Raw genomic sequence first — 12,133 nt, forward strand, 5'->3', positions numbered from 1 at the left:
ATGGCAGAAGTTTTTGGGGGTTATTTGGCAGGCACAGCAGAAATTCATCCCAAGGAGGAGGAAACATGCTAAGGGGAGGACAAGGCACCCATGGTTGACGAGGTGAGTCAAGGACAGCATAAAAGCAAAAGAAAAAGCATACAAAATGGTGAGGATTCGCAAGAAGCCAGAGGATTGGGAAGCCTTTAAAAGCAAGCAGAGGACAACTAAAAAAGCAATAAGGGGAGAGAAGATGAAATATGAGTGCAAGCTAGCTAGTAACATGAAAGAAGATAGGAAGAGGTTTTTCAATATGTAAAAGGTGAGGGGCAAAAATAAACATTGGACCACTGGAAAACGTGGCTGGAGAAGTAATAATAGGAAACAAAGAAATGGCAGATGAACTGAATAGTTACTTTGCATCAGTCTTCACGGTGGAAGACACCAGTGGGATGCCAGAGCTCCAGGAGAATCAGGGGCAGAGGTGAGTGCAGTGACCATTACTAAGGGGAAGGTTCTGGGGAAACTGAAATGTCTGAAGGTGGATAAATCACCTGGACCGGATGGACTACACCCCAGGGTTGTAAAAGAGATAGCTGAGGAGATTGTGGAGGCATTAGTGATGATTTTTCAGGAATCACTGGAGGCAGGAAGGGTCCCAGAGGACTGGAAAGTGGCTAATATAACACCGCTATTTAAGGGAGGGAGGCAGAAGACGGGACATTACAGGTCGTTTAGCCTGACTTTGGTCATTGGTAAGATTTGAGTCCATTATTAAAAGTGAGATCGCGAAGTACTTGGAAGTGCATGATAAAATAAGACTGAGTCAGCACGGCTTTGTTAAAGGGAGGTCACGTCTGACAAATCTGTTAAAAGTTCTTTGAGGAGGTAACAAGGAAGTCAGACAAAGAACCAGTGGACATGATTTATTTTGATTTCCAGAAGGCCTTTGACAAGGTACCGCTTAGGGGATTGTTAAATAATTTAAGAGCCGATGGTGTTAAGGGTAAGATCCTCGCATGGATAGAGAATTGGCTGACTGGCAAAAGGCAGAGAGTGGGGATAAAGGGGTCTTTTTCAGGATGGCAGCCGGTGACTAGTGGTGTGCCTCAGGGGTCGGTGCTGGGACCACAACATTTCACAATATACATTAATGATCTGGAAGAAGGAACTAAAGGCACTGTTGCTAAGTTTGCAGATGATACAAAGATCTGTAGAGGGTCAGGTAGTGTTGAGGAAGCAAAGGGGCCTGAAAAAGGATTTGGAAAAGCTGGGAGTGGGCAATGAAGTGGCAGATGAAATACAATGTGGAAAAGTGTGAGGTTATGCGCTTTGGAAGACGGAATTTAGGCAATTTTGGGGAAATACTTAGGAAATCAGAAGCACAAAGGGACTTGGGAGTCCTTGTTCACGATTCTCTTAAGGTAAACGTGCAGGTTCAGTGAGCAGTTAGGAAAGCAAATACAATGTTAGCATTCATGACAAGAAGGTTAGAATACAAGACCAGGGATGTACTTCTGAGGCTGTATATGGCCCAGGCCCCATTTGGAGTATTGTGAGCAGTTTTGGGCTCCGTATCTAAGGAAAGATGTGCTGGCCTTGGAAAGGGTCCAGAGGAGGTTTACAAGAATGATCCCTGGAATGAAGAGCTTGTCGTATGAGGAACGGTTGAGGACTTTGGGTCTGTACTCGTTGGAGTTTAGAAAGATATGGGGGGATCTTATTGAAACTTACAGGACACTGCGAGGCCTGGATAGAGTGGACTGAATAGATGATTCTACTTGTCGGAAAAACTGGAACCAGAGGACACCATCTCAGACTAAAGGGACGATCCTTTAAAACAGAGATGAGGAGAAATTTCTTCAGCCAGAGGGTGGTGAATCTGTGGAACTATTTGCCGCAGAAGGGTGTGGAAGCCAAATCACCGAGTGTCTTCAAGACAGAGATAGATAGGTTCTTGCTTAACAAGGGGATCAGGGGTTATGGGGAGAAGGCAGAAGGGGATGAGAAAAATATCAGCCATGATTGAATCGAGTCTGCTCCTCAGAATGAGTCCGAGGAGCAGACTCAATGAGCCGAGTGGCCTAATTCTGCTTCTATGTCTTATGGTGCTTCGCGGGCTATTCCCTAGACTACTACCAAATTTTGTACAGTGAAGGCCTAATCAATAAACCTCTGTTGAGCTTGCATCAAACTTATCGCAATTGTGCCTACACTTCAGAAGCACTGTAAAGCCCTTTGGATTCCAAGATTTTGAGGGAAACAGAGGTTTAGGGTGGGAATTCCAGATTGTAAAGCCTGGCATCCGCTGGTGGAGGGGGAATGATATGCAAGTTGGAGTAGCGAAAAAGTTTTTGAAAGGCTTTACTCCAGTGTAGATTTTTTCGTGGTGGGCACCTCGATTCTCCCGGTGATAGTGGGGTGGAATATGGAGCGATTCTGGTTTCAGATCACGTGCCGCAATTTGCGGATGAGAGGTTATAGAACATAGAACGATACAGCGCAGTACAGGCCCTTCGGCCCACGATGCTGCACCGAAACAAAAGCCATCTAACCTACACTATGCCATTATCATCCATATGCTTATCCAATAAACTTTTAAATGCCCTCAGTGTTGGCAAGTTCACTACTGTTGCAGGTAGGGCATTCCACGGCCTCACCACTCTTTGCGTAAAGAACCTACCTCTGACCTCTGTCCTATATCTATTACCCCTCAGTTTAAAGCTATGTCCCCTCGTGCCAGCCATTTCCATCCGCGGGAGAAGGCTCTCACTGTCCACCCTATCTAACCCCCTGATCATTTTGTATGCCTCTATTAAGTAGGTTGGTGTGGGTCAGTCACAGGGGCCCCCGTAGAGGATGGACTCGACGCTACTGGCGGATTAAAAGATTTGCGGAAAGGTGGCGTTGATAATTCAGGAGTATATAGAGGTCTCGCCACCCCCCCCACGTTTTGGAGGCGGTGGTACGGCATGAGTGGGGGTGGAGGCGTACATAGAGATAAGGTGGAGATGTAGCGATTGGTGGGTGCTATCTTTGAGGTGGATCGGCTAACGCTACGGCCCCGACGAGGGAACTCTTTGGAAGAGCGGAAGCAAGTTTTTAGAAGGGTACAGAACTGGAGACAGAGAGAACGGAGGCCATGGTTAGTATTGAATACTTTACAAGGATGAGAATTTTAAATTTGATGCACTGGAAAACCAGGAATTAATGTAGCAAGTTAACTCGCCACCTGTACTTCTTTGTTGATTTATTGAAAATATTTCTGAAAGCTTCTTTACCCTTAGAGCAGCGTCTCGTACTGCAGAACATGGCGACAGTAATGCTTGTAACAGGACATCAACCTCCTCCTGTTCAGCGTATGCACATCCTTCCTCACCACTGCTACTGGCACACAAAGATGCTAGCGTATTTGAAGCCAGTACCTAGAGGACAGAGATATAATTTAAATCTTTCACACACAACCAGTGATCCAAATATTTTCTTTCAATCTACCTGCTGCTTCTCTGCAGCTAGACATCTCTGTGATTGGCAATAATATTACATCATATTGGCAGTCATCTGACATAAACGATAACCAAAATCTTTCAAAACCAGCATCCATTCAGACTGTTCCCTTAGCTTCCACTGGAACCATGCAACAGTCATGAGGGCACTACATAAATGCAACTTAGTTCTTTTCCACCAACTCAAATCTCCAACTTGGACAATAATCACAAGCATCACAGCCATCTGTTTGTGTACTGTTTTACAAGGAACTTTCCTAACACTGACAGGAAACAAACAGAAGACCAAGCAAGCTCGCCTGAAAACTGTCCAAACAATCCAGGTGGAAAAGGATGTACACAAGACAGTTTGAGCTATTAGCACACTGCACTGATGCTGTGCGCTAGCACTGGCCCAGATCCATGGCAACTCAGCCAAAATGGAGATCCACCACAGGCCCTCATCAAAAAAAAAAACTTAACCTGCAAGCTCAGAGTGGCTCTCACAGAGACCAGTGCGAGGCAGCAAGAAATTCCAATTTAAAAAAAACTGGCTGAAATAAACCGCAAGTGGACAAAAATAAAACACCGCCAATAATACAAATAAAATACACAGAACCACAAAATAAAAAGCAGAATATTTTTATCCTATGCCCTATAGAAAGAGGATAGTGTAGATTATACCTGGAGTCGTGGTGAGCCTGTGGCAATGACCCTGGTCAGCAGCAGTAACATCTCCATCCGTGGCAGCAGCTCAGGACCGCTCTGTCAAAACAACTCAAGTTTCAAATAAACATGAAGGGTTCAGCATTCCCACCTACTCGAACTACACCTGGTCAGCCCAACTTCAAGCAATCATGGCGTCAAATCTGGCAAGAACCGACAAATGGGATTGGAGTCCAGGGTTTGCCAGTAAACCCCACGAATATAACCTCCTCTTCCTGAAGCAAGACAGGTAAGCCTCATAATAAACATCGTCATCCTAGAAGCATATCTGCATCTCTCTGAAAATCCATCAGGATCCACCGAACACTTTCCCCAAAAGAGAAGTCCCAGATCATAGAATTTACAGTGCAGAAGGAGACTATTCGGCCCATCAAGTCTGCACCCGCTCTTGGAAAGAGCACCCTACCCAAGGTCAACACCTCCACCCTATCCCCATAACCCAGTAACCCCACCCAACACTAAGGGCAATTTTGGACACTAAGGGCAATTTATCATGGCCAATCCACCTAACCTGCACATCTTTGGACTGTGGGAGGAAACCGGAGCACCCGGAGGAAACCCACACACACACGGGGAGGATGTGCAGACTCCGCACAGACAGTGACCCAAGCCGGAATCGAACCTGGGACCCTGGAGCTGTGAAGCAATTGTGCTATCCACAATGCTACCGTGCTGCCCACGGATGCATTGACCAAATGTGGATTCCAGCCCTGACATCAGAATGGCATTATGAGGCCAGGTCAATTCCACGGAAGCAGCAGGATTGCATCATTTCAGTGATTTAAAGACAGATTCTGCCTCAGACTGTGTGGCATACTTCATTTACTCAAAATAAATCATTTGCTCCAGTACCAGGTCCACACTTTGCACCGTGTTTGCCGGTCAAGGGATAATGTCTGGTGATTAAGGACCTCGGCTACACAACACAAGTAACGCAGAGTGGTATGGAATCAGAAAGTTCAGGTGTACATTAAATATTCCACAGCACTATTCAGATGAAGAGCAGAGGATCTCGTCCCGCTGTCTTGGTCAATAGGTATCCCTCAACCAACACCATATATGGTCTCACTGCTTTTGTGGGAGCTTGCTCTGCGCCATTTGGTTGTTTCACTTCTTATGTTGCAGGCAGCACGGTGGGGCAGTGGTTAGCCCTGCTGCCTCACGGCACTGAGGTCCCAGGTTCAATCCCGGCTCTGGGTCACTGTCCTTGTGGAGTTTGCACATTCTCCCCGTGTCTGCGTGGGTTTCGCCCCCACATCCCAAAGATGTGCCGGTTAGGTGGATTGGCCACGCTAAATTGCCCCTTAATTGGAAAATATTAATTAGGTACTCTAAATTTATTTTTAAAAATTAAAAAATTCTTATGTTGCAATATTAGCTACACTTCAAAATTAAGTCACTTGGTGTAAAGTGCTTTGGAATGTTCTGAATCACAGAATTTACAGTGCAGAAGGAGGCCATTCTGCCCATCAAGTCTGCACCAGCCGTTGGAAAGAGCACCCTACCCAAGCCCACACCTCCACCCTCCCTGTAACCCTGTAACCCCACCCAACCTTTTTGAACACTAAGGGCAATTTAGCATGGCCAATCCACCTAACCTGCACTTCTTTAGACTGCAGGAGGAAACCGGAGCACCTGGAGGAAACCCACGCAGACACGGGAAGAGTGTGCAGACCCTGCACAGACAGTGACCAAAGCCAGGAATTGAACCTGGGACCCTGGAGCTGTGAAGTAACTGTGCTAACCACTATGCTACTGTAGCTGCAGAAAGACTTTCAGGTCCCTGTTTTCAGGACAGGAGGCAGTGAACATGGATTTGCCTTTCAAAGGCACTATATAAATTCAAATTCTTTCTTTCACAATCAGCATCAGTGGAATATACGTTAGCTAGTTCAAGATACTATAACTGAGCACAGTGAGGACTGGAATCGTTGGGGTGCACTATGTGTGGTGGGACAGTGAATGCTTTGGGGAGGTGGGGGGGGGGGAATTGTGGCCAGAAGAGCATCATGCTTGGAAGCAGTCAGAAATGCTAGAGCCTTGAAATTCTTGCCCATTGAACCCTTTACCGCAGTCTGTCCTCAGAGGAGGGAGTCTCTTCTGGAACCTGCCGGCTGATTCAAATATAACTCCTGACTACAAGAGCTACACCCCTCCAATGTGGCAAAAGTGAAACCACAAATAGGTGGGTAAAGAATCTGTGGTGCATGGGTTCACTCAGAACCCGAGATACCAGATAGTTTGGACCGTTTTCCTGCTTGAAGGAGAAAACAGGACCACAAACTAAGGACCGCCCTCCAGGCACCACATCAAGAGCTGTAACCCTACCCTACAAGTGAATGGGATCTGGGGTTAGATCTGCAAATAAACCCCGAGAATGGAATGGCATCCATCCAGTTTGTTCCTCCATTATGATGTTGTGTTACATTATATACATGCTGCACCACATGGGAATCGCGACAGAAGCAAGGAAGATAAACACACAAAACAAATGAGAGAAAAATATCTGGGAGACATGTTCTTGGGCAATGCTAGGCAATTAATACGAGTCCAGGAGATCATTCTCTTCCTGAATTCCGTTATTTATAAGGGGTCATCTCCGCCCCAACCAGAAGCACATCCAGCTGTCAGTTGAAGAAACTCAGCAAGGCAAAATCTGCCACAGGAGACAGTAGCCTGTTCCAGAAGTTCACCTTCCTCTGGGAAAAGAACCACCTCCTGACATCTAATCTAGACCTGATCTTACACAACTTAAAATTGTGATCCCCTTGTCCTGAATTGGAATAAACGGCAATATTATTTTTTTTTTAAATCGACTTGTCAAGCAACTTGAATTTTCAGAGCGTGCAGACATGTCAAAAACCCTGAAAGTATCAATACATGTTGAATGTTCTGATAAAAATGGATAGCAAAGTATTAAATATAGGAATATATTTTAAAGTTAAATATTCATGTTATAAATTAAGAAAGCACAAATATTACCTCATCAATCAACTGAAAGCTGTCAGTTGCTGATCTTAGCTGAGCATGCTCATTGATCACTTGAAGTGCCTGAATCAGCATTCCCTCCTTTTCTTCACTGTCATTTACAGTGTTAGTTAAGACCATCTTCAAGAGTGGGAAGCAATACGCAAAGGCTGGAGCCATCAGGGGTTTCACACCTGCAAGAGGCAAGACAATATAGCAAAACCCACTGAAGTACTTAAATCTAAGTCATACAAAAGCTCAACTCTCGACCATAAACATAATGGAATGACTTCAAACTGACAGCACATAAAACATGAGCACAGAGAGGTATTGTCACATCAACGCAACAGAAATTAGAAACAAATCGACACAGGAAGCATAATAAAATGCTGAAAGAGAAATCAAAACTTTGCAGAAGAAAGCAAAAACTTCATATTGTACACTTCAACAAGTGGATAATTTAAAGATTACATCATGGAGTTTTGCGACTGGAATTTATAAACAAAGATTTGCATTCCGTCAAAACCAAAACTCATCATATTTATTGAGCGATGACCACAAATGACATAACAAGATGATGGCATGTCACTTCATTTGAATGACGTACCAGCCTCAGCATTGCCAGTGCGGTTAGTCACAGTACGTGAACGCAGTAGACACACAGCACGGGTGGTAGCTGTTAAAAGTTCCTCTTGACACCAAGCTTCATCCAAATTGCAGGCAGGTTTCAACAACCGAAGAGTTACATGACCAATTAGGGAGCCTAAATCATAAACAGAAGTCAAGGTTACCTTTTCATTGAATTGTGCTGTCACTCCATAGCCCCACACAGTGCCCCACCCGCAGTCTGTGCGCCCCCATCTGGAGAGAAGGCCCTCCAGTGTAGATATGGTGCTAAATTCGAGACACAAATTCAGAGTATAGCACCCAGTGAAGATTCAGCATCAATAGCCGGGAGTTGGAAAACATGCTTTGACTCTTACCGAGGTTTTTTAGATCTGCTGGCAAGACACAGGGACCTAATGCCAAGAATGTAACTTTAAGCCTGGGAGCTACAAGAGGTGATTGGAAGAGTGGTAGGAACGAGCGAATCAGAGTAGGAATTTGCTGCGTCAAACCAGTCGGGTTCCTTTTGATGACAGCATTCAGCACATTCAGAGCGGATTGCACATCCTCATCTAACTGTGGGAACACAATGGATTGGAACAGCGTTTTTTCAATAAAAAGCCAATTTAAATACAGTCAAAATTAGGCAAATGGTGACAAACACAAGCATATATTTACATACATTACGTACCAGGTGTCCAGTGGACTTCCAGAATTTAAGTACGACTATAGAATCATAGTAGGCCATTCAGCCCATCAAGTCTGCACTGGCCCTTGGAGAGAGCACCCTACCCAAGCCCTCACCTCCATCCTATCCCTGTAACCCCACCCCACTATTTTGTTTTGGACAAAATGGGCAATTTAGCATAGCCAATCCACCTAACCTGCACATCTTTGGACTGTGTAGGAAACTGGAGCACCCGGAGGAAACGCACGCAGACACGGGGAGAACATGCAGACTCTGCATAGACAGTGAGCCAAGCCGTGAATTGAACCTGGGATCGTGCTAACCACTGTGCTACCCATCTTGCAAAAGCATTCTCTTTTCAGACATGCGCCCCCCTCAATCTGAATTCTTCAATGTACATGAAGTCACCAGGATTGTAAACACCAAAGCAGACAACCACTTTGGAGAGTGAGCAGCAGTGAACTGGCACACTGAATTTTCACCTCCAGGTTTGAATTTGATGCGAACTATAAGGGCCCTGTTGGAAATAATCTGTGTGGGCCCAGTAGATTAAAAAGTCTTCAGAGCTCACAATTGCTCTCTTTAGGAAAAGCCCATGTGAGAAGTTTTTTCTCTACATGAAATTAATGAGATCCACGGGGAAGTTTCAATAGCCATTTGCATTCAGCATAGCTTTAAAAGGTTTTGGCAGGCGAAAGTTCTGACCTGGCTAAAAACAAACTCAGTTCTGAAGCAGGCAATATATTCAGTGGGTCAGGACTGTAGGTAGTTAATTTGTTTTTGCTTTATTTGGTCCCTAGGACGCAAGGGCCCATGGGGTTCATTGATCATAGAATTTACAGTGCAGAAGGAGGTCATTCGGCCCATCGAGTCTGCACCGGCTGTTGGAAAGAGCACCCTACTTAAGACCACGCCTCCACCCTATCCCCGTAACCGAGCAACTCCATCTAACCTTTTGGACACTAAGGGGCAATTTAGCATGGTCAATCCACCTATCCTGCACATCTTTGGACTGTGGGAGGAAACCGGAGCACCCGGAGGAAACCCACGCTGACGCGGGGAGAACGTGCAGTGACCCAAGCCGGGAATCGAACCTGGGACTCTGGTTCTGTGAAGCAACTGTGCTAACCACTGTGCTGCCCTGGTGTTGTCACTGCTGTTATCATGAGATCCAGAGCATTTACATTTGTCCTGAATAGAATGACAGCTCATATTTTCTGACAGTTCAATGTCAAAACTGACACCATCAGTTCCTGGGAAACTTGATAGGAGGAACAGTGTTATGTAGTCAAGTATTACTACCTGCTAATGGCACTTCACATGATCTGTAATGACGTCAGCAAAATGTTTGTGTGGACTTTCAGTTCACCATCTCGTACTGTAAGAGTAACATCTCCAAATAAACCCTGCACTATGCTTTTGACGAACTTTGAGCATCCCACCTCTACTTCTTTTCTTTGTGGCTAACGAGGGAAATATAACATACACAAAAACCTAAACAGGCCAAAAACAGTACAACTTTTTATATACTGATCGATTAGTCCAACCTTCTTACCCAGAGAGGCTGCAGATTTTGACCCAAGCATTTGGCAGCAGGAACTTTTGGTGTGGGATAAAAATAAATTGGGGCAAGACCCAGGGCTTTTAACATGTCAGAAGTAGGAAGCACTGTAGAGCTCCAGCTGCCTGCAATACCATGATGGCTACCACACTGAAGGGGTGTACATGAATGAAGATTCGTTATCCCATAGTTTTTGAGGAAATCAAAAGTCACCCTAAATTAAACATTTGTAAAACAAAGAGTCTGCAAATGAAGACTTTGTTTTTCTCTGCACCTGTTGTAACCGCTTCCTGATCACAGACTCCTTTTCTAGCTGACACTGCATTATTTCTTTCTGCTTGTTGCTCAGCTGCACCTCATCCTTCAGACCTTTCTTCTTCTTTATCTCCTGTCACAAATTGTTTTACAATAAAACAATGTTAACATTTGCTGTGACACACCAGTCCCAATAAAAGTTAGTCTATGCTTAATAAGCAGCTTTTTCTAGCCACAAAAAAAAAATTGCAATTATAAATGAGTGCTAGTTTCACACTTCCCACATCTTCAGTGTGTTGAATATTTTGTCTGGTTGATTTCATATCATTGCAAGTCATAATACAAAAACTAGTATAATAGTTTAAGGTTTTAGAAAAAATGTGCCAAAATGGTCATTGGGATTTAGGAATTTTTGCTATTTTCTTTATTCTATCATGAGATAGGAGTGGCACTGGGAAGGCCAGCATTTGCTGCCCATCCCTAATTGCCCTTGAATTGAATAGCTTGCGACGGCCTTTTCAGAGGGTAGTTAAGAGTCAGCCACATTGCCTGGACTCGGCCAGGTAAGGATGGCAGATTTCCTTCCCTTGAGGACATCTGTGAATTTGCTGGACTTTTACAACAATTGATGATAGTTTCATGTTTACCTTTACTGACACCAGCTTTTAATTCCCAATTTATGGATTCAATTTAAATTCTACCAGCTGCTGTGGTGGGATTTTAAACCCGTGTGCCCAGAGCACTAGGCTGGGCCTCTGGGTTACTAGTCCAGTGGCTTCACCATCTTGCCAGTAAGGAATACAAATTCACATTGAGGGTAGGGTGAGTTTCAAAGTTGTTCGGCTGGTGGTTGGAAAGTAGGCGTAAGGATATTAAAAAGAAAACGCACAGCAGACCAAGAGACACAATGAAACAAATTGCTAATTACCTCCTTAAGTTCCATGTCAATGATCTGTTCCTTAAAAGAATAAGCTTTGTTCTCTCGTTTCAGATTAGCTTTCTTTGTAGTTTCCTGTTGAGTACTAGTACAGAATAGAATGAATTATAAAAACTCACGAATACACAAATTGTCGGAAAGGAGAAAATTATGCACAGACCAATATATCTGGAATTGTTTTAACTGTTCTTATAGCCCTGTGATACCGCCTCCCTCAACTCTCCCAACAAAATAGTTCCAGTTAATCTCTTGAATAAAGGGAGATGTCAAGTATACTTGCACCTCGATTAAAGCACTTTGCAATTACTTTCTTTTTGACTACAAGGTATAAATTACTGGTAGATGCATCTTCTAATCAGTTGTTAGTGTGAAAATGCTTTGTTTAATTATATTATTGACGATTGATATAATAAAACTGTGTAGAAAAACTAAGTATTGCCATTAAGTAAGCTGAAGAATTTCTACCATTTTCAGAAAAAAATAAAGGATGCTATATAAAAAGAGCACCGACCAATCAAGTCTGTTGCAGAATACAATGGCTGCAGCATTCTGTCGAGACATTCTCCCCACCCTGCAGCCACATAATCACCTGGCAGAGGTAGGAAACCAGGGGGTGGGAGAAAAGAGCAGTAATTTTGCAGAGCCATGCCAGTTTGAGATTTGTCAGCACCTACCACAAGCTCGGCTGCCTTTCATTAAAAACAAAGTTCTACCATCATACACTTTAAAGCACAGAATTGCTTTGATGCAAGGCAGGTATTCGGCCCATCATGTCGGCACTTTGATTTGATTTATTGTCACATGTACCAAAGTACAGTGAAAAGTATTTTTCTGCATCAAGGGAATGTACACAGTACGTACACAGTAAACAAAAGAATAATCGACAGAGTACATTGACAAATGGTACATTGACAAACAGTGATTGGTTA

General features: G+C 44.0%; 1 protein-coding gene across 3 annotated transcripts in view; it reads right to left on the reverse strand.

Annotated features, from left to right (window-relative positions):
• gcn1 (GCN1 activator of EIF2AK4) overlaps positions 1-12,133 on the reverse strand; it is a 199,526-nt gene that overhangs the window by 94,189 nt on the left and 93,204 nt on the right. For all 3 annotated transcript variants that reach the window (XM_072498447.1, XM_072498433.1, XM_072498440.1), the window contains exons 22-28: positions 11,196-11,289; positions 10,287-10,400; positions 8,141-8,339; positions 7,765-7,920; positions 7,173-7,351; positions 4,149-4,229; positions 3,261-3,404 (exon numbers count right to left, since the gene is read on the reverse strand). In XM_072498447.1, the coding sequence (XP_072354548.1) occupies positions 3,261-3,404; positions 4,149-4,229; positions 7,173-7,351; positions 7,765-7,920; positions 8,141-8,339; positions 10,287-10,400; positions 11,196-11,289 (967 nt within the window). The remainder of the gene's footprint in view (positions 1-3,260; positions 3,405-4,148; positions 4,230-7,172; positions 7,352-7,764; positions 7,921-8,140; positions 8,340-10,286; positions 10,401-11,195; positions 11,290-12,133) is intronic.

The sequence above is a fragment of the Scyliorhinus torazame genome, chromosome 1 (assembly GCF_047496885.1).
Source record: "Scyliorhinus torazame isolate Kashiwa2021f chromosome 1, sScyTor2.1, whole genome shotgun sequence".
Lineage (NCBI taxonomy): Eukaryota > Metazoa > Chordata > Chondrichthyes > Carcharhiniformes > Scyliorhinidae > Scyliorhinus > Scyliorhinus torazame.